This window comes from Oncorhynchus nerka, linkage group LG12 (assembly GCF_034236695.1).
Source record: "Oncorhynchus nerka isolate Pitt River linkage group LG12, Oner_Uvic_2.0, whole genome shotgun sequence".
NCBI classification, from domain to species: domain Eukaryota; kingdom Metazoa; phylum Chordata; class Actinopteri; order Salmoniformes; family Salmonidae; genus Oncorhynchus; species Oncorhynchus nerka.
The window spans coordinates 7,621,124-7,646,167 of record NC_088407.1 but is presented as its reverse complement, the minus strand read 5'-3'; the positions used below and the strand labels follow the sequence as shown (position 1 = coordinate 7,646,167).

Below are 25,044 nucleotides of genomic sequence, written 5' to 3'. Positions count from 1 at the left end.
CTTTCATTACACCTGTCCAGCCTATTGGGGAAGGAATGGCGTTTTGTCATTTGTTTTTATTTAAAACATCACTTTTTAAAACAATGTTTTAAGCATTTATGTTCTGACAAAAAAAAGCACAAAGGCTTCATAATTCATCGAGGTAATTTTGGTATCCATACTTTTTCTTTGAAGTATTTCTTTTTATTTAATTTTTAAAAAAAAGTTTGAAATATCCAATAAATGTCGTTCCACTTCATGATTGTGTCCCACTTGTTGTTGATTCTTCACAAAAAAATACAGTTTAATATCTTTATGTTTGAAGCCTGAAATGTGGCAAAAGGTCGCAAAGTTCAAGGGGGCCGAATACTTTCGCAAGGCACTGTATATACTTGAAGGAATTCTAAATTCCTCTATTTCCAAATCAGAATTTAAAATTCCCTTAACAATACTGCTCAAAAAAATAAAGGGAACACTTACACAACACAATGTAACTCCAAGTCAATCACACTTCTGTGAAATCAAACTGTCCACTTAGGAAGCAACACTGATTGACAATAAATTTCACATGTGGTTTATTCCATTTGCACAACAGCATGTGAAATGTATTGTCAATTAGCAAGACACCCCCAATTAAGGAGTGGTTCTGCAGTTGGTGACCACAGACCACTTCTCAGTTCCTATGTTTCCTGGCTGATGTTTTGGTCACTTTTGAATGCTGGGGGTGCTTTCACTCTAGTGGTAGCATGAGACGGATTCTACAACTCACACAAGTGGCTCAGGTAGTGCAGCTCATCCAGGATGGCACATCAATGCCAGCTGTGGCAAGAAGGTTTGCTGTGTCTGTCAGTGTAGTGTCCAGAGCATGGAGGCGCTACCAGGAGACAGGCCAGTACATCAGGAGATGTGGAGGAGGCCGTAGGAGGGCAACAACCCAGCAGCAGGACAGCTACCTCCGCCTTTGTGCAAGGAGGAGCACTGCCAGAGCCCTGCAAAATGACAAATATGTCTGTTTCTGACCATTTGAGCAGACTCCATGAGGGTGGTATGAAGGCCCGACGTGCAGAGGTGGGGGTTGTGCTTACAGCTCAACACCGTGCAGGACGTTTGTCATTTGCCAGAGAACACCAAGATTGGCAAATCGCCACTGGCGCCCTGTGCTCTTCACAGATGAAAGCAGGTTCACACTGAGCACATGTGACAGTCTGGAAATGCCGTGGAGAACGTTCTGCTGCCTGCAACATCCTCCAGCATGACCGGTTTGGCGGTGGGTCAGTCATGGTGTGGGGTGGCATTTCTTTGGGGGGCCGCACAGCCCTCCATGTGCTCGCCAGAGGTAGCCTGACTGCCATTAGGTACCGAGATGAGATCACATGGAGTGAAAACAGTCAGAATAACGTACTTAATATTTACCCAGAAATGATTTGATATTCAGATTGGACCTTTTAAAAGTGTCTCCTGAGGTCGCCTAGCATCATGTGAAAGCTCTCACTAAAGAGAGATCAGCTGTCTGTGGAAATGCAGCCTTTTTCATATCTGTGATTGATTCAAACACCTCCGATCAACTCATCAATAAACCGATTGTTCTAACTGATCCCTACTATTTAGTGAGACGCTTTATTCAATTGTGTATGAGAGTAAAGTTCACATTTGTAGTTTTGATGTTAGTCAATGTTCATGGACCATTTCATGGTTCAAATGACCTTAGCTGTTGTGGGAGTCACTGTCCACCTGCTCAACATTCAGTAGGCATATGTCTTGCTTTGTCTCAAAGTATATGAATCTGTAATCTGTTTTTCTCACGGACAGTTCAACCCATTGTGGCCTTAGTTGGTGATGACGTCATCCTGCCTTGCACCCTGAGACACACAGTCAGTGCTGTGCATCAGTCAATAGAGTGGCAGAGACCGGACCTAAAACCAAAAGAGGTCCATCTTTACAGAGATGAGAAGGACGATCTTGTGCTCCAGAATCCAGTCTTCAGCGGAAGGACGTCACTGTTTACAGAAGAACTAGAGAACGGCAACACTAGTTTAAAGTTGACCAGAGTGAAACTCTCTGATGCTGGAAACTACACCTGTTACATTCCACTGCTGAACCACCAGAAAACCATCATTCAACTCCTTGTTGGTGAGTCAACACACCTGCTGACCATCCAAACCCCCTTAAGAGACAGATCTCATGAAATCAGGGGTGAGTTCAATGTCAAATCCATTGCATGATGAGTATTAGTTACATACTGTAGATTGGTTAGACTACATACTTACCTTAACCCAAGTCCATGTACAATGCTGTGATCTATTGTTAGTTCCTCTTTTAATTTAAAGGTCCAAGAATATCAACAAACCCTTGTGTTATATTTAAGCAATAAGGCCCGGGGGTGTGTGGTATATGGCCGATATATCACGGCTATGGCCTGTCCTTATGCACGATACAGCCATTAGCCGGGGTATATTGGCCATATACTACTAACCCGGTGTTGCCTTATTGCTGTTGTAAACTGGTTACCAAGGTAACAGAACAGTTAAAAAGTACTGTTTTGTCATACCTGTGGTATACGGTCTGATATCACAAACATTATAAACTAGGTGGTTTGAGCCCTGAATGCTGATTGGCTGAAAGCTGTGGTATACGGTCTGATATCACAAACATTATAAACTAGGTGGTTTGAGCCCTGAATGCTGATTGGCTGAAAGCCGCGGTATATCTGTGTACCTGTATAGGTGCTGTGTCCAGACCAGTTATCATCATTGGGGGAATGGAAGGCGATGAGGTGGTCCTGCGGTGTGAGGCTGAAGGCTGCTACCCAGAGCCTGTCATGGAGTGGTTTGACGCTCAGGGACGTGTCCTCCCTGCTGCTGGACCTACAGAGACGTCCAGAGACCGTGAAGGCTGCTACACTGTGACAAGCCATGTCACCGTCCCGAACTCTGACAACAACACCTTCACCTGTCGCGTTCAACAGTTGGAGATCAAACACATGAAGGAGAGACAGGTTCATGTTCCAGGTGAGAGTTTTGGATATTTGAATGAAGGCACTATCTGTTAAGTAAATCCTGTTTAAAAGTCCTTTCATGTGTAATAAGCATTAGGTATTGTAATAATTCTACTTCCTGTGTTTCAGATCAGATGTTTCCTAAGACGTGTCATTCCTGCTGGCTGACAGTTCTTGTAGCAGTTCCTGTCGTTTATTTAGCTGGAGTTGGAGTTGGAGCTGGAGGTCTCTACCTGTTGATAAGAAAAGGGATATTGACCATCAAGTAAGTCATGGGAGTTACTTCCTGGTGTGGTAGTGTTCTGTGGTGGAGTTGTTATAATATATTAATCAACCTAAAGAGAGAGGAAAGTCATGTCTGTCTACATCGGTGGTCACCAACCGGTCGATCGTGATTGACTGGTCCATCTCCAAGCCATTCCTAGTCACCAAACATTTCTGTATAAAACCCAAGGATAAAGCTGAGAAGAACAACATTGGAAGGGCAATTCAAGCTTATCCAATATGCAGTGATACTGTATTATCCTACTGCACTAACCTCATCGCTGTTTTTAATTTAATGTTGCTTTTGTTTCTGAAGTCCTGTTTAAAAGAGAATCTGAGTGGTAGAGATGTTGACAGAAGGTTGGTGACCACTGGTCTACACGGTCTATAGGGGACCACTGGTCTACACGGTCTATAGGGGACCACTGGTCTACACGGTCTATAGGGGACCACTGGTCTACACGGTCTATAGGGGACCACTGGTCTACACGGTCTATAGGGGACCACTGGTCTACACGGTCTATAGGGGACCACTGGTCTACACGGTCTATAGGGGACCACTGGTCTATAGGGGACCACTGGTCTACACGGTCTATAGGGGACCACTGGTCTACACGGTCTATAGGGGACCACTGGTCAATAGGGGACCACTGGTCTACACGGTCAATAGGTGACCACTGGTCTATAGGGGGCCACTGGTCAATAGGGGACCACTGGTCTACACGGTCAATAGGGGACCACTGGTCTATAGGGGGCCACTGGTCTACACGGTCTATAGGGGACCACTGGTCTACACGGTCTATAGGGGACCACTGGTCTACACGGTCTATAGGGGACCACTGGTCTACACGGTCAATAGGGGACCACTGGTCTATAGGGGACCACTGGTCTACACGGTCTATAGGGGACCACTGGTCTACACGGTCTATAGGGGACCACTGGTCTACACGGTCTATAGGGGACCACTGGTCTACACGGTCTATAGGGGACCACTGGTCTACACGGTCAATAGGGGACCACTGGTCTATAGGGGACCACTGGTCTACACGGTCTATAGGGGACCACTGGTCTACACGGTCTATAGGGACCACTGGTCTACACGGTCTATAGGGGACCACTGGTCTACACGGGTCTATAGGGGACCACTGGTCTACACGGTCTATAGGGGACCACTGGTCTACACGGTCAATAGGGGACCACTGGTCTATAGGGGACCACTGGTCTACACGGTCTATAGGGGACCACTGGTCTACACGGTCTATAGGGGACCACTGGTCAATAGGGGACCACTGGTCAATAGGGGACCACTGGTCTACACGGTCAATAGGTGACCACTGGTCTATAGGGGGCCACTGGTCTACACGGTCAATAGGGGACCACTGGTCTATAGGGGGCCACTGGTCTACACGGTCTATAGGGGACCACTGGTCTACACGGTCTATAGGGGACCACTGGTCTACACGGTCTATAGGGGACCACTGGTCTACACGGTCTATAGGGGACCACTGGTCTACACGGTCTATAGGGGACCACTGGTCTACAGGGGACCACTGGTCTACACGGGACCACTGGTCTATAGGGGACCACTGGTCTACAGGGGACCACTGGTCTACAGGGGACCACTGGTCTACAGGGGAGCACTGGTCTATAGGGGACCACTGGTCTACACGGTCAATAGGGGACCACTGGTCTACACGGTCAATAGGGGACCACTGGTCTACACGGTCTATAGGGGACCACTGGTCTACACGGTCTATAGGGGACCACTGGTCTACACGGTCTATAGGGGACCACTGGTCTATAGGGGACCACTGGTCTACAGGGGACCACTGGTATATAGGGGACCACTGGTCTACACGGTCTATAGGGGACCACTGGTCTACACGGTCTATAGGGGACCACTGGTCTACACGGTCTATAGGGGACCACTGGTCTACACGGTCTATAGGGGACCACTGGTCTACACGGTCTATAGGGGACCACTGGTCTACACGGTCAATAGGGGACCACTGGTCTACACGGTCAATAGGGGACCACTGGTCTACACGGTCAATAGGGGACCACTGGTCTACACGGTCTATAGGGGACCACTGGTCTACACGGTCTATAGGGGACCACTGGTCTACACGGTCTATAGGGGACCACTGGTCTACACGGTCTATAGGGGACCACTGGTCTACACGGTCTATAGGGGACCACTGGTCTACACGGTCTATAGGGGACCACTGGTCTACACGGTCTATAGGGGACCACTGGTCTACACGGTCAATAGGGGACCACTGGTCTATAGGGGACCACTGGTCTACACGGTCTATAGGGGACCACTGGTCTACACGGTCTATAGGTGACCACTGGTCTATAGGGGACCACTGGTCAATAGGGGACCACTGGTCTACACGGTCAATAGGTGACCACTGGTCTATAGGGGGCCACTGGTCAATAGGGGACCACTGGTCTACACGGTCAATAGGGGACCACTGGTCTATAGGGGGCCACTGGTCTACACGGTCTATAGGGGACCACTGGTCTACACGGTCTATAGGGGACCACTGGTCTACACGGTCAATAGGGGACCACTGGTCTACACGGTCTATAGGGGACCACTGGTCTACACGGTCTATAGGGGACCACTGGTCTACACGGTCTATAGGGGACCACTGGTCTACACGGTCTATAGGGGACCACTGGTCTATAGGGGACCACTGGTCTACACGGTCAATAGGGGACCACTGGTCTATAGGGGACCACTGGTCTACACGGTCTATAGGGGACCACTGGTCTACACGGTCTATAGGGGACCACTGGTCTACACGGTCTATAGGGGACCACTGGTCTACACGGTCTATAGGGGACCACTGGTCTATAGGGGACCACTGGTCTACACGGTCTATAGGGGACCACTGGTCTACACGGTCAATAGGGGACCACTGGTCTATAGGGGACCACTGGTCTACACGGTCTATAGGGGACCACTGGTCTACACGGTCTATAGGGGACCACTGGTCAATAGGGGACCACTGGTCAATAGGGGACCACTGGTCTACACGGTCTATAGGGGGCCACTGGTCTATAGGGGGCCACTGGTCAATAGGGGACCACTGGTCTACACGGTCAATAGGGGACCACTGGTCTATAGGGGGCCACTGGTCTACACGGTCTATAGGGGACCACTGGTCTACACAGTCTATAGGGGACCACTGGTCTACACGGTCTATAGGGGACCACTGGTCTACACGGTCTATAGGGGACCACTGGTCTACATGGGACCACTGGTCTACACGGGACCACTGGTCTATATGGGACCACTGGTCTACAGGGGACCACTGGTCTACAGGGGACCACTGGTCTACAGGGGACCACTGGTCTACAGGGGAGCACTGGTCTACACGGTCAATAGGGGACCACTGGTCTACACGGTCAATAGGGGACCACTGGTCTACACGGTCAATAGGGGACCACTGGTCTACACGGTCTATAGGGGACCACTGGTCTACACGGTCTATAGGGGACCACTGGTCTACACGGTCTATAGGGGACCACTGGTCTACACGGTCTATAGGGGACCACTGGTCTACACGGTCTATAGGGGACCACTGGTCTACACGGTCTATAGGGGACCACTGGTCTATAGGGGACCACTGGTCTACACGGTCAATAGGGGACCACTGGTCTATAGGGGACCACTGGTCTATAGGGGACCACTGGTCTACACGGTCTATAGGGGACCACTGGTCTACACGGTCTATAGGGGACCACTGGTCTACACGGTCTATAGGGGACCACTGGTCTACACGGTCTATAGGGGACCACTGGTCTACACGGTCTATAGGGGACCACTGGTCTACACGGTCTATAGGGGACCACTGGTCTACACGGTCAATAGGGGACCACTGATCTATAGGGGACCACTGGTCTACACGGTCTATAGGGGACCACTGGTCTACATGGTCTATAGGGGACCACTGGTCAATAGGGGACCACTGGTCTACACGGTCAATAGGTGACCACTGGTCTATAGGGGGCCACTGGTCAATAGGGGACCACTGGTCTACACGGTCAATAGGGGACCACTGGTCTATAGGGGGCCACTGGTCTACACGGTCTATAGGGGACCACTGGTCTACACGGTCTATAGGGGACCACTGGTCTACACGGTCAATAGGGGACCACTGGTCTACACGGTCTATAGGGGACCACTGGTCTACACGGTCTATAGGGGACCACTGGTCTACACGGTCAATAGGGGACCACTGGTCAATAGGGGACCACTGGTCTACACGGTCAATAGGGGACCACTGGTCAATAGGGGACCACTGGTCTACACGGTCAATAGGGGACCACTGGTCTACACGGTCTATAGGGGACCACTGGTCGACACGGTCTATAGGGGACCACTGGTCTATAGGGGACCACTGGTCTACACTGTCTATAGGGGACCACTGGTCTACACGGTCAATAGGGGACCACTGTTCTACACGGTCAATAGGGGACCACTGGTCTACACGGTCAATAGGGGACCACTGGTCTATAGGGGACCACTGGTCTACACGGTCTATAGGGGACCAGTGGTCTACACGGTCAATAGGGGACCACTGGTCTACACGGTCAATAGGGGACACCTGGTCTACACGGTCAATAGGGGACCACTGGTCTACACGGTCAATAGGTGACCACTGGTCTACACGGTCAATAGGTGACCACTGGTCTATAGGGGACCACTGGTCTATAGGGGACCACTGGTCTACACGGCCAATAGGGCACCACTGGTCTACACGGCCAATAGGGGACCACTGATCATGTGAGGTTCTATTAGACAGTTCTGTTAGTTGACTGTGTTCATGTGAGGTGCTATTAGACAGTTCTGTTAGTTGACTGTGTTCATGTGAGGTTCTATTAGACAGTTCTGTTAGTTGACTGATCATGTGAGGTTCTATTAGACAGTTCTGTTAGTTGACTGTGTTCATGTGAGATTCTATTAGACAGTTCTGTTAGTTGACTGATCATGTGAGGTTCTATTAGACAGTTCTGTTAGTTGACTGATCATGTGAGGTGCTATTAGACAGTTCTGTTAGTTGACTGATCATGTGAGGTTCTATTAGACAGTTCTGTTCTAATCCTGTCTCCCGTTTAAACAGGAACCGTGGACGTCAGTAATGAAGAACAAGGAGACGACGAAGAATGAGGAAGATGAGACCAGTGAATCCCAGTCTGTCATTGGTTTAGATGATGTGAAATGATCTATAATAATAGTTCTATATGCCATTTAACAGACATGTTTGGATGGTCCCAGGAATCAAACCCACTATCCTGGAGTTACAAGGACCTTAACTATGACTACATAGGAATATGCATATATTTACATTTGAGTAAATTTAGGAGACGCTCTTATCCAGAGCAATTTACAGGAACAATTCGGGTTAAGTGCCTTGCTCAAGGGGACATTGGCAGACTTTTCATCTTGTTGGAGGGGCACTGCCAAAATCACCAGGTGCTCTTATCTATTACCTTAAACGTAGACTAGAGAAGAATGGGAGAAACTCCCCAAATACAGGTGTGCCAAGATTGTAGCGTCACACCCAGGAAGACTCAAGTCTGTAAACGCTGCCAAAGGTGCTTCAATGAAGTACTGAGTAAAGGGTCTGAATACTGTAAATATGATTTTTTTTTTTTGCAAAAAATGTCTAAAACCTGTTTTTGCTTTGTCATTATGGGGAATTGTGTGTAGATTGAAAAAAAAAGAGTATTTAATCCATTTTAGAATAAGGTTGTAAATACTTTCTGAATGCAGCTGGGGGATTCGATCCAGCAACCTTTCGTTTACTGGCCCAACGCTTTTCTCTGCCGCCCCATGGCTCTATGTAGTAAGGTGTTCGCTATGGGCTTATATGATAAACTTAGCACACAATATATACAGCTAGCAAAGGTAATAACTTAGCACGCTAGGCTAGCAGGCTGAATATATAGCAATAATAAAACCAGCACCATTAGTGGTAGCGAGTTAGCATGCTGTGTGGCTAACAATGCTAATATGTAAACAGACAGCCATCTTGGTAGAGGTTCGTATGAGGAAGTGACCGGGTGTGATGACTTCCCCGATCGGCCATACTGGTTGTGTAAGAATGATCGCCTGGTAGCCATCTTAGACACAACCACCAATGGAAGGCCTGAATACTGTTCTGTACCCAGAACTATGCCAAGGGGATAGATAAACAGGATAAGCAGTATGGATAGTACCCATACATTAATTACTGGCATATAAACACTGGATGTATTAGCGCCTAGTTTTTCTGTACTATTTATGTTTATATTACTATTTATATTTGACAACGTTTACTTTTACTCCACTTCATTCCTAATGAAAATAATGCACTTTTTACTCCATACATTTTCCGTGACACCCAAGTCACATTCTCGTTACATTCTTATTTTTACTTTTGATACTTAAAAAAAAAAAAAAGTATTTAAAACCAAATACTTTTAGACTTTTACTCAAGTAAGTATTTTATTGAGTAATTTTCTATTAAAATGCATCTTTAATTTTACTCAAGTATGACACTGTTTTAGATATTTCATTTGGGGTCTAGAGATTTAGGTAAATCAGCCTTTGGTTTCTTTACGTTTGGAATATTCAACAATGCACTAGCTCTTTATTGTTTTTTTAATTGTTACTTTTATTTAACTAGTCAAGCCCGCTAAGAACAAATTCTTATGGGACTCTCAAGCACAGCCGGATGTGATACAGCCTGGATTCGAACCAGGTACTGTAGTGACACCTCTTGTTCTGAGATGCAGTGTCTTAGACCACTGAGCCACTCTGAAGCCTGTCTGTTTTATATGTTCGTGTATTGTAGTGTATAATTATATTTATCTGAAGGTGTCATGTGTTTATTGTATTGTGGTGCTGTACAGGGCTCACCTGGAAAAGAGACCTTTGTCTCAGCATGACTCAAAATAAAGGTGAAATAAAATGTGATTGAAAGGTTCCTTTTGGTTCAATGATTTGTATGAATTCATTTTTTTAAAATTCTCTGATGGTATTTCCTCAGTGCAAGAACAGTTTAGAGAGGAGAGAAGAGCGCCACATTCTGGTCCACACATTTCCTTTCTGTGTGTAAATGTCTCAATACACATCATATAGTGAAAGGATCAGCTATTTCAGGCCATGTTTGTTGTTGCAGGCCATCTAATAATTTGGTCAGGTAAAAAAAAAATGTTTCATTTCACCATCTGACATAATGGTAGTCAACGTTTTAGAATTTGTATATACTTTTGTCATGTTTTTTCCATTTCTAAACCATACTGAACGAACAGCCGTTCGGGAGCCGAATGAACGTCTCTTTTTAGGTGAACCGAGACAAAGGATCCGGCTCACAGAAGACTGAATGACCATCACTACACAACAGAGAGAACGGGAAAATGACCAGATTGTATCATATAAGTGAGAACATCTCATTTTAGAGTGAATAATAACTAGTCATTATTTATAATCTGTTAATACCAATCAGGAAGTGTCCAGTGGGATAAATGCAGATGGACCAACCCCAGGCTTCTGGACCTTTTAATAATATAATAGCAATCAGGAAGTGAGACCAACCCCAGGCTTCTGGACCTTTTAGTAATATAATACCAATCAGGAAGTGAGACCAACCCCAGGCTTCTGGACCTTTTAATAATATAATACCAATCAGGAAGTGAGACCAACCCCAGGCTTCAGGACCTTTTAATAATATAATAGCAATCAGGAAGTGAGACCAACCCCAGGCTTCTGGACCTTTTAGTAATATAATACCAATCAGGAAGTGAGACCAACCCCAGGCTTCTGGACCTTTTAGTAATATAATACCAATCAGGAAGTGAGACCAACCCCAGGCTTCTGGACCTTTTAGTAATATAATACCAATCAGGAAGTGAGACCAACCCCAGGCTTCTGGACCTTTTAGTAATATAATACCAATCAGGAAGTGAGACCAAACCCAGGCTTCTGCATTGGAAAGAATTAACAAAAAAACAGAGCAAACTAGAATGCTATTTGGCCCTACACAGAGAGTACACAGCGGCAGAATACCTGACCACTGTGACTGACCCAAAATTAAGGAAAGCTTTGACTATGTACAGACTCAGTGAGCATAGCCTTGCTATTGAGAAAGGCCGCCGTAGGCAGACATGGCTCTCAAGAGAAGACAGGCTATGTGCTCACTGCCCATAAAATGAGGTGGAAACTGAGCTGCACTTCCTAACCTCCTGCCCAATGTATGACCATATTAGAGAGACATATTTCCCTCAGATTACACAGATCCACAAAGAATTCGAAAACAAATCCAATTTTGATAAACTCCCATATCTACTGGGTGAAATACCACCGTTTTTCCATCACAGCAGCAAGATTTGTGACCTGTTGCCACGAGAAAAGGGCAACCAGCGAAGAACACACACCATTGTAAATACAACCCATATTTATGTTTATTTATTTTATCTTGTGTCCTTTAACCATTTGTACATTGTTAAAACACTGTATATATATATATATATATATATAAAACAATAAAGACATTACAAATGTCATATTATATATATATATATATGTGTGTTTTAACAATGTATATATATATAACACTGTAACACTGTTAAAACACTGTATATATATATATACATACATACATACATTGTTAAAACACTGTATATACAGTGCCTTGCGAAAGTATTCGGCCCCCTTGAACTTTGCGACCTTTTGCCACATTTCAGGCTTCAAACATAAAGATATAAAACTGTATTTTTTTGTGAAGAATCAACAACAAGTGGGACACAATCATGAAGTGGAACGACATTTATTGGATATTTCAAACTTTTTTAACAAATCAAAAACTGAAAAATTGGGCGTGCAAAATTATTCAGCCCCTTTACTTTCAGTGCAGCAAACTCTCTCCAGAAGTTCAGTGAGGATCTCTGAATGATCCAATGTTGACCTAAATGACTAATGATGATAAATACAATCCACCTGTGTGTAATCAAGTCTCCGTATAAATGCACCTGCACTGTGATAGTCTCAGAGGTCCGTTAAAAGCGCAGAGAGCATCATGAAGAACAAGGAACACACCAGGCAGGTCCGAGATACTGTTGTGAAGAAGTTTAAAGCCCGATTTGGATACAAAAAGATTTCCCAAGCTTTAAACATCCCAAGGAGCAAGCGATAATATTGAAATGGAAGGAGTATCAGACCACTGCAAATCTACCCGTCCCTCTAAACTTTCAGCTCATACAAGGAGAAGACTGATCAGAGATGCAGCCAAGAGGCCCATGATCGTTCCACTTCATGATTGTGTCCCACTTGTTGTTGATTCTTCACAAAAAAATACAGTTTTATATCTTCAAGGGGGCCGAATACTTTCGCAAGGCAATGTATATATATCGTTAAAACACACATATATATATATAATATGACATTTGTAATGTCTTTATTGTTTTGAAACTTCTCTATGTGTAATGTTTACTGTTAATTTGTATTGTTTATTTCACTTTATATATATTATCTACCTCACTTGGTTTGGCAATGTTAACACATGTTTCCCATACCAATAAAGCCCTTGAATTGAATTGATGCCCAGATTGTAACGTACTGAACAAGACTGGTTACTCGCGTCAACGCCTCCGTCTCGTAATTTAACATTCAAACAAGTATCACGATCAATTCAACTAGTTGACGAATAGGCATCAACTCACCACGTACCTTTATTCATGTTTGTCCATAACTATCAGAGTGAGGACAGACATTTTCCGGAATAAACGTGGTGAGAGAAAAACGTAACTAAATGTCCCACTCTTTACCTGGTATCTTACTCTGCCGCTATACGACTTGGTATTCGTTGTTTGACCCAACCCGGTTCCACTCTACAGATCCTGTGTTGTAGAAAGTAACGTTACAACTGCAAAACCCACATTATCACTAGCTAGAAAACGTACTTACCGCCTGTGTCACTTGCTGTTGATGATATAATAATTAGTAAACACAACATGCAGACGGAATAAATCCTCATATTGTCCGGTTAAAGACAGAAGTCATGTAGAACTATAGGATCATGTCAACATATCAGCGTGACAGGATACATTGACCTGAAACCGCTGAGCTGCAGCAAACACACGGTCGTATAGTCAGTCTCCCCCTGTCTGTATCCTTGGTATAATGCAGTCGACCAGCCCTTCCCTCTGCTGAAGAATTTCCCCACTCGATACTTGCGTTCGGAAGCCCACGTTTACAGGCCGGGAACCAAATCATGGACGCTGGACAGAGTGGATTTCAGTTGTAACAAAAGACAGTTTTAATGAGTCAAAGTGCACGGATCTAGTTCATACAACTCGGCAAGGAGTCAGGTGAAAAAGAGGCCACTGTTTCATCGTCTCCTCTCCTGTCTGTAGCAGGGAGTCTCCTTGGTATAATGCAGTCTGTCCCTCCTCCCTCTCTGCTGAAGAATGTCGCATAGCGTCAAATTCGTCATGGGAACCACTCGATATGATTGGTCAACACCCAGCGGTCGGTACTGCGTTAGGGGTGTTTACCCACGTGCTATTTTTACTATTTTACAGGCCGGGAAACCAATAACTCGTGCTCTCACACCATTACTCAGCAACAGCCTGTAATGGCTTATATTTTGTGTCTACAACTCAGTGCAACGATTTCGATGTGAAGATTGACATGTCTAAGATACTTCACACAGCCAACATCAGATAATATTTAATCATATATATATGGTAATGGCTATAATGTAAAATACAGAATCCCACAAGATAGACATGTCTAAGTTACGTTTTTTATTTATTTAGAAACATCCGTTTAAGGGAATATTTAAGATCCCCAAATCATGATATTTCAGCTGAACATGTTGGTTTCTCACCTGTGTAACAGGGTTGGTTATGTTTCCACTTGCCTGTAAAGAAATGTGTATTTAATGTTCAAGCATTCTTATTGGTTAGTTCAACTCTGATGACAATAGGTGTGTTGTGATTGGCCCCGCTTGCAGATAGGGGCAGATCGAAGGTCAGGTCTCCCCAGTATGAAAATGTGATGCAATGGGGAGGTCACACTCTGAATACTGTTTTCTATTTTACAATGTGTACAAGTTAGCTGTACGTTACTGATTTATACATGTGTGGGTATATGGTACCTGTTAGGGATTGAGGGGCTCTCTGGGATGTGCTTTGGCATATGATTACTGTAAATAAGTGTGTTAGCTAGCATACACCGATGTAATGGTCACATAAGCCCACTGTTAACACAGTTGTCTTCATGCTACAGATTAATGCCGTCGACAGCCATCAACATCATTAAGTCCTGCACAACTAACATGCTGTTTCCCATTTAACAACAGCAGAAATAAATTATGCTCAACTGGGACCACTGGCCGAAGTGATTTATTTTGAGAAAACACAACGCATGGAGAGCACATATACATCTGTTGCATCTGCACATACTCAGACTCCTTTTAGAAGTAAGAGGTATTTTCTACCGCCAGCCAATCACAATCTCTTTGGTGTTAATCTACAGGAGAACAAACAGGAGGACATCTCTTACCATCATTTACCTCCGGATGATAAACAAGCTTTGCTCGATTTACAATCCGATAGTCAGTCGGTCGGTTGTACTCATGGATAGGACAGTTTATGTAAATGAGTGTCATAGACAGCTGCTTGACAACACCTTTTACAAGAAACTCAGAAGTGACCCCACTTCCCAATTTCAGAATACTATATTTACTGTCCTAGATGGGTATTTATGTTCTGGTCAGATCACCAAAAAATAACACCACTTTTGGGCTGTTCAACACCCTGAAATTGTTACTTTCTATACTTTGCAGAAATTACAAAAGAATGTTACAAAATCTCCAGGGCGTCCTATTGATGCAGTAACAGTCCCTATTGTAGGGGGCATTGATGCAGTAACAGTCCCTATTGTAGAGGGTATTGATGCAGTAACAGTCCCTATTGTAGAGGGTATTGATGCAGTAACAGTCCCTATTGTAGAGGGCATTGATGCAGTAACAGTCCCTATTGTAGGGGGGCATTGATGCAGTAACAGTCCCTATTGTAGGGGGCATTGATGCAGTAACAGTCCCTATTGTAGAGGGTATTGATGCAGTAACAGTCCCTATTGTAGAGGGTATTGATGCAGTAACAGTCCCTATTGTAGAGGGCATTGATGCAGTAACAGTCCCTATTGTAGGGGGCATTGATGCAGTAACAGTCCCTATTGTAGGGGGCATTGATGCAGTAACAGTCCCTATTGTAGGGGGCGTTGATGCAGTAACAGCCCCTATTGTAGGGGGCGTTGATGCAGTAACAGCCCCTATTGTAGGGGGCGTTGATGCAGTAACAGCCCCTATTGTAGAGGGCATTGATGCAGTAACAGCCCCCATTGATGCAGTAACAGTCCCTATTGTAGGGGGTGTTGATGCAGTACCAGCCCCTATTGTAGGGGGCATTGATGCAGTAACAGTCCCTATTGTAGAGGGTGTTGATGCAGTACCAGCCCCTATTGTAGGGGGCGTTGATGCAGTAACAGTCCCTATTGTAGGGGGTGTTGATGCAGTACCAGCCCCTATTGAAGGGGGCATTGATGCAGTAACAGTCCCTATTGTAGAGGGCATTGATGCAGTAACAGCCCCTATTGTAGGGGGTGTTGATGCAGTAACAGTCCCTATTGTAGGGGGCATTGATGCAGTAACAGTCCCTATTGTAGGGGGCGTTGATGCAGTAACAGTCCCTATTGATGCAGTAACAGTCCCTATTGATGCAGTAACAGTCCCTATTGTAGGGGGCGTTGATGCAGTAACAGTCCCTATTGTAGGGGGCATTGATGCAGTAACAGTCCCTATTGTAGGGGCCATTGATGCAGTAACAGTCCCCATTGATGCAGTAACAGTCCCTATTGTAGGGGGGCATTGATGCAGTAACAGCCCCTATTGTAGGGGTTGATTGATGTAGGGGTGTTGATAACAGTCCCTATTGTAGGGGGCATTGATGCAGTAACAGTCCCTATTGAGAGGGCATTGATAACAGCCCCCTAGGGGCATTGATGCAGTAACAGTCCCTATTGTAGGGGGCGTTGATGCAGTAACAGTCCCTATTGATGCAGTAACAGTCCCTATTGATGCAGTAACAGTCCCTATTGTAGGGGGCGTTGATGCAGTAACAGTCCCTATTGTAGGGGGCATTGATGCAGTAACAGTCCCTATTGTAGGGGCCATTGATGCAGTAACAGTCCCCATTGATGCAGTAACAGTCCCTATTGTAGGGGGGCATTGATGCAGTAACAGCCCCTATTGTAGGGGGTGTTGATGCAGTAACAGTCCCTATTGTAGGGGGCGTTGATGCAGTAACAGTCCCTATTGTAGGGGGTGTTGATGCAGTACCAGCCCCTATTGTAGGGGGCATTGATGCAGTAACAGTCCCTATTGTAGAGGGCATTGATGCAGTAACAGCCCCTATTGTAGGGGGCATTGATGCAGTAACAGTCCCTATTGTAGGGGGCGTTGATGCAGTAACAGTCCCTATTGTAGGGGGCGTTGATGCAGTAACAGTCCCTATTGTAGAGGGCATTGATGCAGTAACAGTCCCTATTGATGCAGTAACAGTCCCTATTGTTGGGGGCATTGATGCAGTAACAGTCCCTATTGTAGAGGGCATTGATGCAGTAACAGTCCCTATTGTAGGGGGCGTTGATGCAGTAACAGTCCCTATTGTAGGGGGCGTTGATGCAGTAACAGTCCCTATTGTAGAGGGCATTGATGCAGTAACAGCCCCTATTGTAGGGGGTGTTGATGCAGTAACAGTCCCTATTGTAGGGGGCATTGATGCAGTAACAGTCCCTATTGTAGGGGGCGTTGATGCAGTAACAGTCCCTATTGTAGGGGGCATTGATGCAGTAACAGTCCCTATTGATGCAGTAACAGTCCCTATTGTTGGGGGCATTGATGCAGTAACAGTCCCTATTGTAGAGGGCATTGATGCAGTAACAGTCCCTATTGTAGGGGGCGTTGATGCAGTAACAGTCCCTATTGATGCAGTAACAGTCCCTATTGTAGGGGGCGTTGATGCAGTAACAGTCCCTATTGTAGGGGGCATTGATGCAGTAACAGTCCCTATTGTAGGGGGCATTGATGCAGTAACAGTCCCCATTGATGCAGTAACAGTCCCTATTGTAGGGGGGCATTGATGCAGTAACAGCCCCTATTGTAGGGGGTGTTGATGCAGTAACAGTCCCTATTGTAGGGGGCGTTGATGCAGTACCAGCCCCTATTGTAGGGGGCATTGATGCAGTAACAGTCCCTATTGTAGAGGGCATTGATGCAGTATCAGTCCCTATTGTAGGGGGCGTTGATGCAGTAACAGTCCCTATTGTAGGGGGCGTTGATGCAGTAACAGTCTCTATTGTAGGGGGTGTTGATGCAGTAACAGTCCCTATTGTAGAGGGCATTGATGCAGTAACAGTCCCTATTGTAGGGGGTGTTGATGCAGTAACAGTCCCTATTGTAGGGGGCATTGATGCAGTAACAGTCCCTATTGTAGGGGGGCATTGATGCAGTAACAGTCCCTATTGTAGGGGGCATTGATGCAGTAACAGTCCCTATTGATGCAGTAACAGTCCCTATTGTAGGGGGCATTGATGCAGTAACAGCCCCCATTGATGCAGTAACAGTCCCTATTGTAGGGGGTGTTGATGCAGTAACAGCCCCTATTGTAGGGGGCATTGATGCAGTAACAGTCCCTATTGATGCAGTAACAGTCCCTATTGTAGGGGGCATTGATGCAGTAACAGTCCCTATTGTAGGGGGCATTGATGCAGTAACAGTCCCTATTGTAGGGGGCATTGATGCAGTAACAGTTCCTATTGATGCAGTAACAGTCCCTATTGTAGAGGGCATTGATGCAGTAACAGTCCCTATTGTTTGGGGCATTGATGCAGTAACAGTCCCTATTGTAGGGGGTGTTGATGCAGTAACAGTCCCTATTGTAGGGGGTGTTGATGCAGTAACAGCCCCTATTGTAGAGGGCATTGATGCAGTAACAGTCCCTATTGATGCAGTAACAGTCCTTATTGTAGGGGGTGTTGATGCAGTAACAGTCCCTATTGTAGGGGGTGTTGATGCAGTAACAGTCCGTATTGTAGGGGGCATTGATGCAGTAACAGTCCCTATTGTAGAGGGCATTGATGCAGTAACAACCCCTATTGTAGGGGGTGTTGATGCAGTACCAGCCCCTATTGTAGAGGGCATTGATGCAGTAACAGTCCCTATTGTTGGGGGCATTGATGCAGTAACAGTCCCTATTGTAGGGGGTGTTGATGCAGTAACAGTCCCTATTGTAGGGGGTGTTGATGCAGTAACAGTCCCTATTGTAGGGGGCATTGATGCAGTAACAGTCCCTATTGTAGGGGGCGTTGATGCAGTAACAGTCCCTATTGATGCAGTAACAGTCCCTATTGATGCAGTAACAGTCCCTATTGTTGGGGGCATTGATGCAGTAACAGTCCCTATTGTTGGGGGCATTGATGCAGTAACAGCCCCTATTGTAGGGGGCGTTGATGCAGTAACAGTCCCTATTGTAGGGGGTGTTGATGCAGTAACAGTCCCTATTGTAGAGGGCATTGATGCAGTAACAGTCCCTATTGTAGGGGGTGTTGATGCAGTAACAGTCCCTATTGTAGAGGGCATTGATGCAGTAACAGTCCCTATTGTAGGGGGGCATTGATGCAGTAACAGTCCCCATTGATGCAGTAACAGTCCCTATTGTAGGGGGCATTGATGCAGTAACAGCCCCCATTGATGCAGTAACAGTCCCTATTGTAGGGGGCATTGATGCAGTAACAGCCCCCATTGATGCAGTAACAGTCCCTATTGTAGGGGGTGTTGATGCAGTAACAGTCCCTATTGTAGAGGGCATTGATGCAGTAACAGTCCCTATTGTAGGGGGCATTGATGCAGTAACAGTCCCTATTGATGCAGTAACAGTCCCTATTGTAGGGGGCATTGATGCAGTAACAATCCCTATTGTAGGGGGCATTGATGCAGTAACAGTCCCTATTGATGCAGTAACAGTCCCTATTGTAGGGGGCATTGATGCAGTAACAGTCCCTATTGTAGGGGGTGTTGATGCAGTAACAGCCCCTATTGTAGGGGGCGTTGATGCAGTAACAGTCCCTATTGTAGGGGGCATTGATGCAGTAACAGCCCCTATTGTAGGGGGCATTGATGCAGTAACAGCCCCCATTGATGCAGTAACAGTCCCTATTGTAGGGGGCATTGATGCAGTAACAGTCCCTATTGTAGGGGGGCATTGATGCAGTAACAGCCCCTATTGTAGGGGGCATTGATGCAGTAACAGCCCCCATTGATGCAGTAACAGTTCCTATTGATGCAGTAACAGTCCCTATTGTAGAGGGCATTGATGCAGTAACAGTCCCTATTGTTTGGGGCATTGATGCAGTAACAGTCCCTATTGTAGGGGGTGTTGATGCAGTAACAGTCCCTATTGTAGGGGGTGTTGATGCAGTAACAGCCCCTATTGTAGAGGGCATTGATGCAGTAACAGTCCCTATTGATGCAGTAACAGTCCTTATTGTAGGGGGTGTTGATGCAGTAACAGTCCCTATTGTAGGGGGTGTTGATGCAGTAACAGTCCGTATTGTAGGGGCATTGATGCAGTAACAGTCCCTATTGTAGGGGCATTGATGCAGTAACAACCCCTATTGTAGGGGGTGTTGATGCAGTACCAGCCCCTATTGTAGAGGGCATTGATGCAGTAACAGTCCCTATTGTTGGGGGCATTGATGCAGTAACAGTCCCTATTGTAGGGGGTGTTGATGCAGTAACAGTCCCTATTGTAGGGGGTGTTGATGCAGTAACAGTCCCTATTGTAGGGGGCATTGATGCAGTAACAGTCCCTATTGTAGGGGGCGTTGATGCAGTAACAGTCCCTATTGATGCAGTAACAGTCCCTATTGATGCAGTAACAGTCCCTATTGTTGGGGCATTGATGCAGTAACAGTCCCTATTGTTGGGGGCATTGATGCAGTAACAGCCCCTATTGTAGGGGGCGTTGATGCAGTAACAGTCCCTATTGTAGGGGGTGTTGATGCAGTAACAGTCCCTATTGTAGAGGGCATTGATGCAGTAACAGTCCCTATTGTAGGGGGTGTTGATGCAGTAACAGTCCCTATTGTAGAGGGCATTGATGCAGTAACAGTCCCTATTGTAGGGGGGCATTGATGCAGTAACAGTCCCCATTGATGCAGTAACAGTCCCTATTGTAGGGGGCATTGATGCAGTAACAGCCCCCATTGATGCAGTAACAGTCCCTATTGTAGGGGGCATTGATGCAGTAACAGTCCCTATTGTAGGGGGGCATTGATGCAGTAACAGCCCCTATTGTAGAGGGCATTGATGCAGTAACAGTCCCTATTGTAGGGGGCATTGATGCAGTAACAGCCCCCATTGATGCAGTAACAGCCCCCATTGATGCAGTACCAGCCCCTATTGTAGAGGGCATTGATGCAGTAACAGTCCCTATTGTTTGGGGCATTGATGCAGTAACAGTCCCTATTGTAGGGGGTGTTGATGCAGTAACAGTCCCTATTGTAGGGGGTGTTGATGCAGTAACAGCCCCTATTGTAGGGGGCATTGATGCAGTAACAGTCCCTATTGATGCAGTAACAGTCCTTATTGTAGGGGGTGTTGATGCAGTAACAGTCCCTATTGTAGGGGGTGTTGATGCAGTAACAGTCCGTATTGTAGGGGCATTGATGCAGTAACAGTCCCTATTGTAGGGGCATTGAGTGTCCCTATTGTAGGGGGTGTTGATGCAGTAACAGTCCCTATTGTAGAGGGCATTGATGCAGTAACAGTCCCTATTGTTGGGGGCATTGATGCAGTAACAGTCCCTATTGTAGGGGTGTTGATGCAGTAACAGTCCCTATTGTAGGGGTGTTGATGCAGTAACAGTCCCTATTGTAGGGGTGTTGATGCAGTAACAGTCCCTATTGTAGGGGGCATTGATGCAGTAACAGTCCCTATTGTAGGGGGCGTTGATGCAGTAACAGTCCCTATTGATGCAGTAACAGTCCCTATTGATGCAGTAACAGTCCCTATTGTTGGGGGCATTGATGCAGTAACAGTCCCTATTGTTGGGGGCATTGATGCAGTAACAGCCCCTATTGTAGGGGGCGTTGATGCAGTAACAGTCCCTATTGTAGGGGGTGTTGATGCAGTAACAGTCCCTATTGTAGGGGGCATTGATGCAGTAACAGTCCCTATTGTAGGGGTGTTGATGCAGTAACAGTCCCTATTGTAGGGGCATTGATGCAGTAACAGTCCCTATTGTAGGGGGCATTGATGCAGTAACAGTCCCCATTGATGCAGTAACAGTCCCTATTGTAGGGGGCATTGATGCAGTAACAGCCCCCATTGATGCAGTAACAGTCCCTATTGTAGGGGGGCATTGATGCAGTAACAGTCCCTATTGTAGGGGGTGTTGATGCAGTAACAGCCCCTATTGTAGGGGGCATTGATGCAGTAACAGTCCCTATTGATGCAGTAACAGTCCCTATTGTAGGGGGCATTGATGCAGTAACAATCCCTATTGTAGGGGGCATTGATGCAGTAACAGTCCCTATTGTAGAGGGCATTGATGCAGTAACAACCCCTATTGTAGGGGGCATTGATGCAGTAACAGCCCCCATTGATGCAGTAACAGTCCCTATTGTAGGGGGCATTGATGCAGTAACAGTCCCTATTGTAGGGGGCATTGATGCAGTAACAGCCCCTATTGTAGGGGGCATTGATGCAGTAACAGTCCCTATTGTAGGGGGCATTGATGCAGTAACAGTCCCTATTGTAGGGGGCATTGATGCAGTAACAGCCCCTATTGTAGGGGGCATTGATGCAGTAACAGTCCCTATTGTAGGGGGCATTGATGCAGTAACAGTCCCCATTGTAGGGGGCATTGATGCAGTAACAGCCCCCATTGATGCAGTAACAGTCCCTATTGTAGGGGGTGTTGATGCAGTAACAACCCCTATTGTAGGGGGGCATTGATGCAGTAACAACCCCTATTGTAGGGGGCATTGATGCAGTAACAGTCCCTATTGTAGGGGTGTTGATGCAGTAACAGTCCCTATTGTAGAGGGCATTGATGCAGTAACAGTCCCTATTGTAGGGGGTGTTGATGCAGTAACAGTCCCTATTGTAGAGGGCATTGATGCAGTAACAGTCCCTATTGTAGGGGGGCATTGATGCAGTAACAGTCCCCATTGATGCAGTGTCCCTATTGTAGGGGCATTGATGCAGTAACAGCCCCCATTGATGCAGTAACAGTCCCTATTGTAGGGGTGTTGATGCAGGGTAGGGGGCATTGATGCAGTAACAGTCCCTATTGATGCAGTAACAGTCCCTATTGTAGGGGGCATTGATGCAGTAACAGTCCCTATTGTAGGGGGCATTGATGCAGTAACAATCCCTATTGTAGGGGGCATTGATGCAGTAACAGTCCCTATTGATGCAGTAACAGTCCCTATTGTAGGGGGCATTGATGCAGTAACAGTCCCTATTGTAGGGGGTGTTGATGCAGTAACAGCCCCTATTGTAGGGGGTAGGGGCATTGATGCAGTAACAGTCCCTATTGTAGAGGGCATTGATGCAGTAACAACAGTCCCTATTGTATTGTAGGGGGCATTGATGCAGTAACAGCCCCCATTGATGCAGTAACAGTCCCTATTGTAGGGGCATTGATGCAGTAACAGTCCCATTGATTGTATTGTAGGGGGCATTGATGCATTGATGCAGTAACAGTCCCTATTGTAGGGGCATTGATGCAGTAACAGTCCCTATTGTAGGGGCATTGATGCAGTAACAGTCCCTATTGTAGGGGCATTGATGCAGTAACAGTCCCTATTGTAGGGGCATTGATGCAGTAACAGTCCCTATTGTAGGGGCATTGATACAGCAGTGTGCAGTAACAGTCCCTATTGTAGACCACAGGGGCATTGATGCAGTAACAGTCCCCATTGTAGTGGGGGCATTGATGCAGTAACAGCCCCCATTGATGCAGTAACAGTCCCAGTGTATTGTTTAGGGGTGTTGATGCAGTAACAACCCCTATTGTAGGGGGGCATTGATGCAGTAACAACCCCTATTGTAGGGGGCATTGATGCTCAGTGTGTATCTCGTTTAGACTACAGCTCAGTGTATCTCTTTTAGACAACAGCTCAGTGTATCTCTTTTAGACAACAGCTCAGTGTATCTCGTTTAGACCACAGCTCAGTGTGCATCTCGTTTAGACTACAGCTCAGTGTATCTCGTTTTACAGCTCAGTGACCACAGCTCAGTGTGCTCAGTGTGTATTCGTTTAGACCACAGCTCAGTGTTTAGACTACAGCTCAGTGTGTATCTCGTTTAGACCACAGCTCAGTGTGCATCTCGTTTAGACCACAGCTCAGTGTGTATCTCGTTTAGACCACAGCTCAGTGTGCATCTCGTTTTAGACTACAGCTCAGACTAGACCACAGCTCAGTGTGCACAGCTCAGTTTAGACCACAGCTCAGTGTGCATCTGTTTACCACAGCTCAGTGTGTATCTCGTTTAGACCACAGCTCAGTGTGCATCTCGTTTAGACCACAGCTCAGCGTTTTAGACCACAGCTCAGCTAGACCACAGTGTGCATCTCAGTGTGTATCTCGTTTAGACCACAGCTCAGTGTGCATCTCGTTTAGACCACAGCTCAGTGTGTATCTCGTTTAGACCACAGCTCAGTGTGCATCTCGTTTAGACCACAGCTCAGTGTGCATCTCGTTTAGACCACAGCTCAGTGTGTATCTCGTTTAGACCACAGCTCAGTGTGTATCTCGTTTAGACTACAGCTCAGTGTGCATCTCGTTTAGACCACAGCTCAGTGTGTATCTCGTTTAGACCACAGCTCAGTGTGCATCTCGTTTAGACCACAGCTCAGTGTGTATCTCGTTTAGACTACAGCTCACGTTTAGACAGCTCAGACGTTTACAGCTCAGTGTGCTATCTCGTTTAGACCACAGTTTAGACTACAGCTCAGTGTGCATCTCGTTTAGACAGTGTGCACAGCTCAGTGTGCATCTCGTTTAGACCACAGCTCAGTGTCTCGTTTAGACTACAGCACAGTCAGTGTATCTCGTTTAGACTACAGCTCAGTGTGTATCTCGTTTAGACTACAGCTCAGTGTGTATCTCGTTTAGACTACAGCTCAGTGTGCATCTCGTTTAGACCACAGCTCAGTGTGTATCTCGTTTAGACTACAGCTCAGTGTGTATCTCGTTTAGACTACAGCTCAGTGTGTATCTCGTTTAGACTACAGCTCAGTGTGTATCTCGTTTAGACTACAGCTCAGTGTGTATCTCGTTTTCAGTGTGCATCTCGTTTAGACTACAGCTCAGTGTGCATCTCGTTTAGACTACAGCTCAGTGTGCATCTCGTTTAGACTACAGCTCAGTGTGCATCTCGTTTAGACTACAGCTCAGTGTGCATCTCGTTTAGACTACAGCTCAGTGTGCATCTCGTTTAGACTACAGCTCAGTGTGTATCTCGTTTAGACTACAGCTCAGTGTGTATCTCGTTTAGACTACAGCTCAGTGTGTATCTCGTTTAGACTACAGTTCAGTTCATCTCAAAAAATTGGACACTTCCTGATTGGTATTATTAACACATTTTATTATAAATAATGACTAATTATTATTCACTCAAAAAAGTAACGTTTTTTTTTCTCCATTTATATGATAAAATATGGTGATTTCCCCG

General features: G+C 46.0%; 1 protein-coding gene and 1 long non-coding RNA gene across 3 annotated transcripts in view; one reads left to right on the top strand and one right to left on the bottom strand.

Annotated features, from left to right (window-relative positions):
• The window catches only part of LOC115126847 (butyrophilin subfamily 1 member A1-like), a 53,637-nt gene extending 43,416 nt beyond the window's left edge, over nt 1-10,221 (top strand). The window contains exons 2-5 of one of the 2 annotated variants that reach the window (XM_065025202.1): nt 1,789-2,109; nt 2,703-2,987; nt 3,104-3,239; nt 8,374-10,221. In XM_065025202.1, coding sequence (XP_064881274.1) covers nt 1,789-2,109; nt 2,703-2,987; nt 3,104-3,239; nt 8,374-8,392 — 761 coding nt within the window. In that variant the 3' untranslated portion in view covers nt 8,393-10,221. Of the gene's footprint in view, nt 1-1,788; nt 2,173-2,702; nt 2,988-3,103; nt 3,240-8,373 lie in introns of both variants that reach the window. The other variant, XM_065025201.1, reaches the window with a different exon arrangement.
• On the bottom strand, nt 1,905-13,694 carry LOC135574239 (uncharacterized). The gene is made up of 3 exons (XR_010465251.1): nt 13,200-13,694; nt 2,695-3,207; nt 1,905-1,991 (listed from the first exon to the last, which is right to left on the bottom strand). It is a non-coding gene; the product is annotated as an uncharacterized LOC135574239 (long non-coding RNA).
• Nucleotides 13,695-25,044: the final 11,350 nt, after the last annotated feature.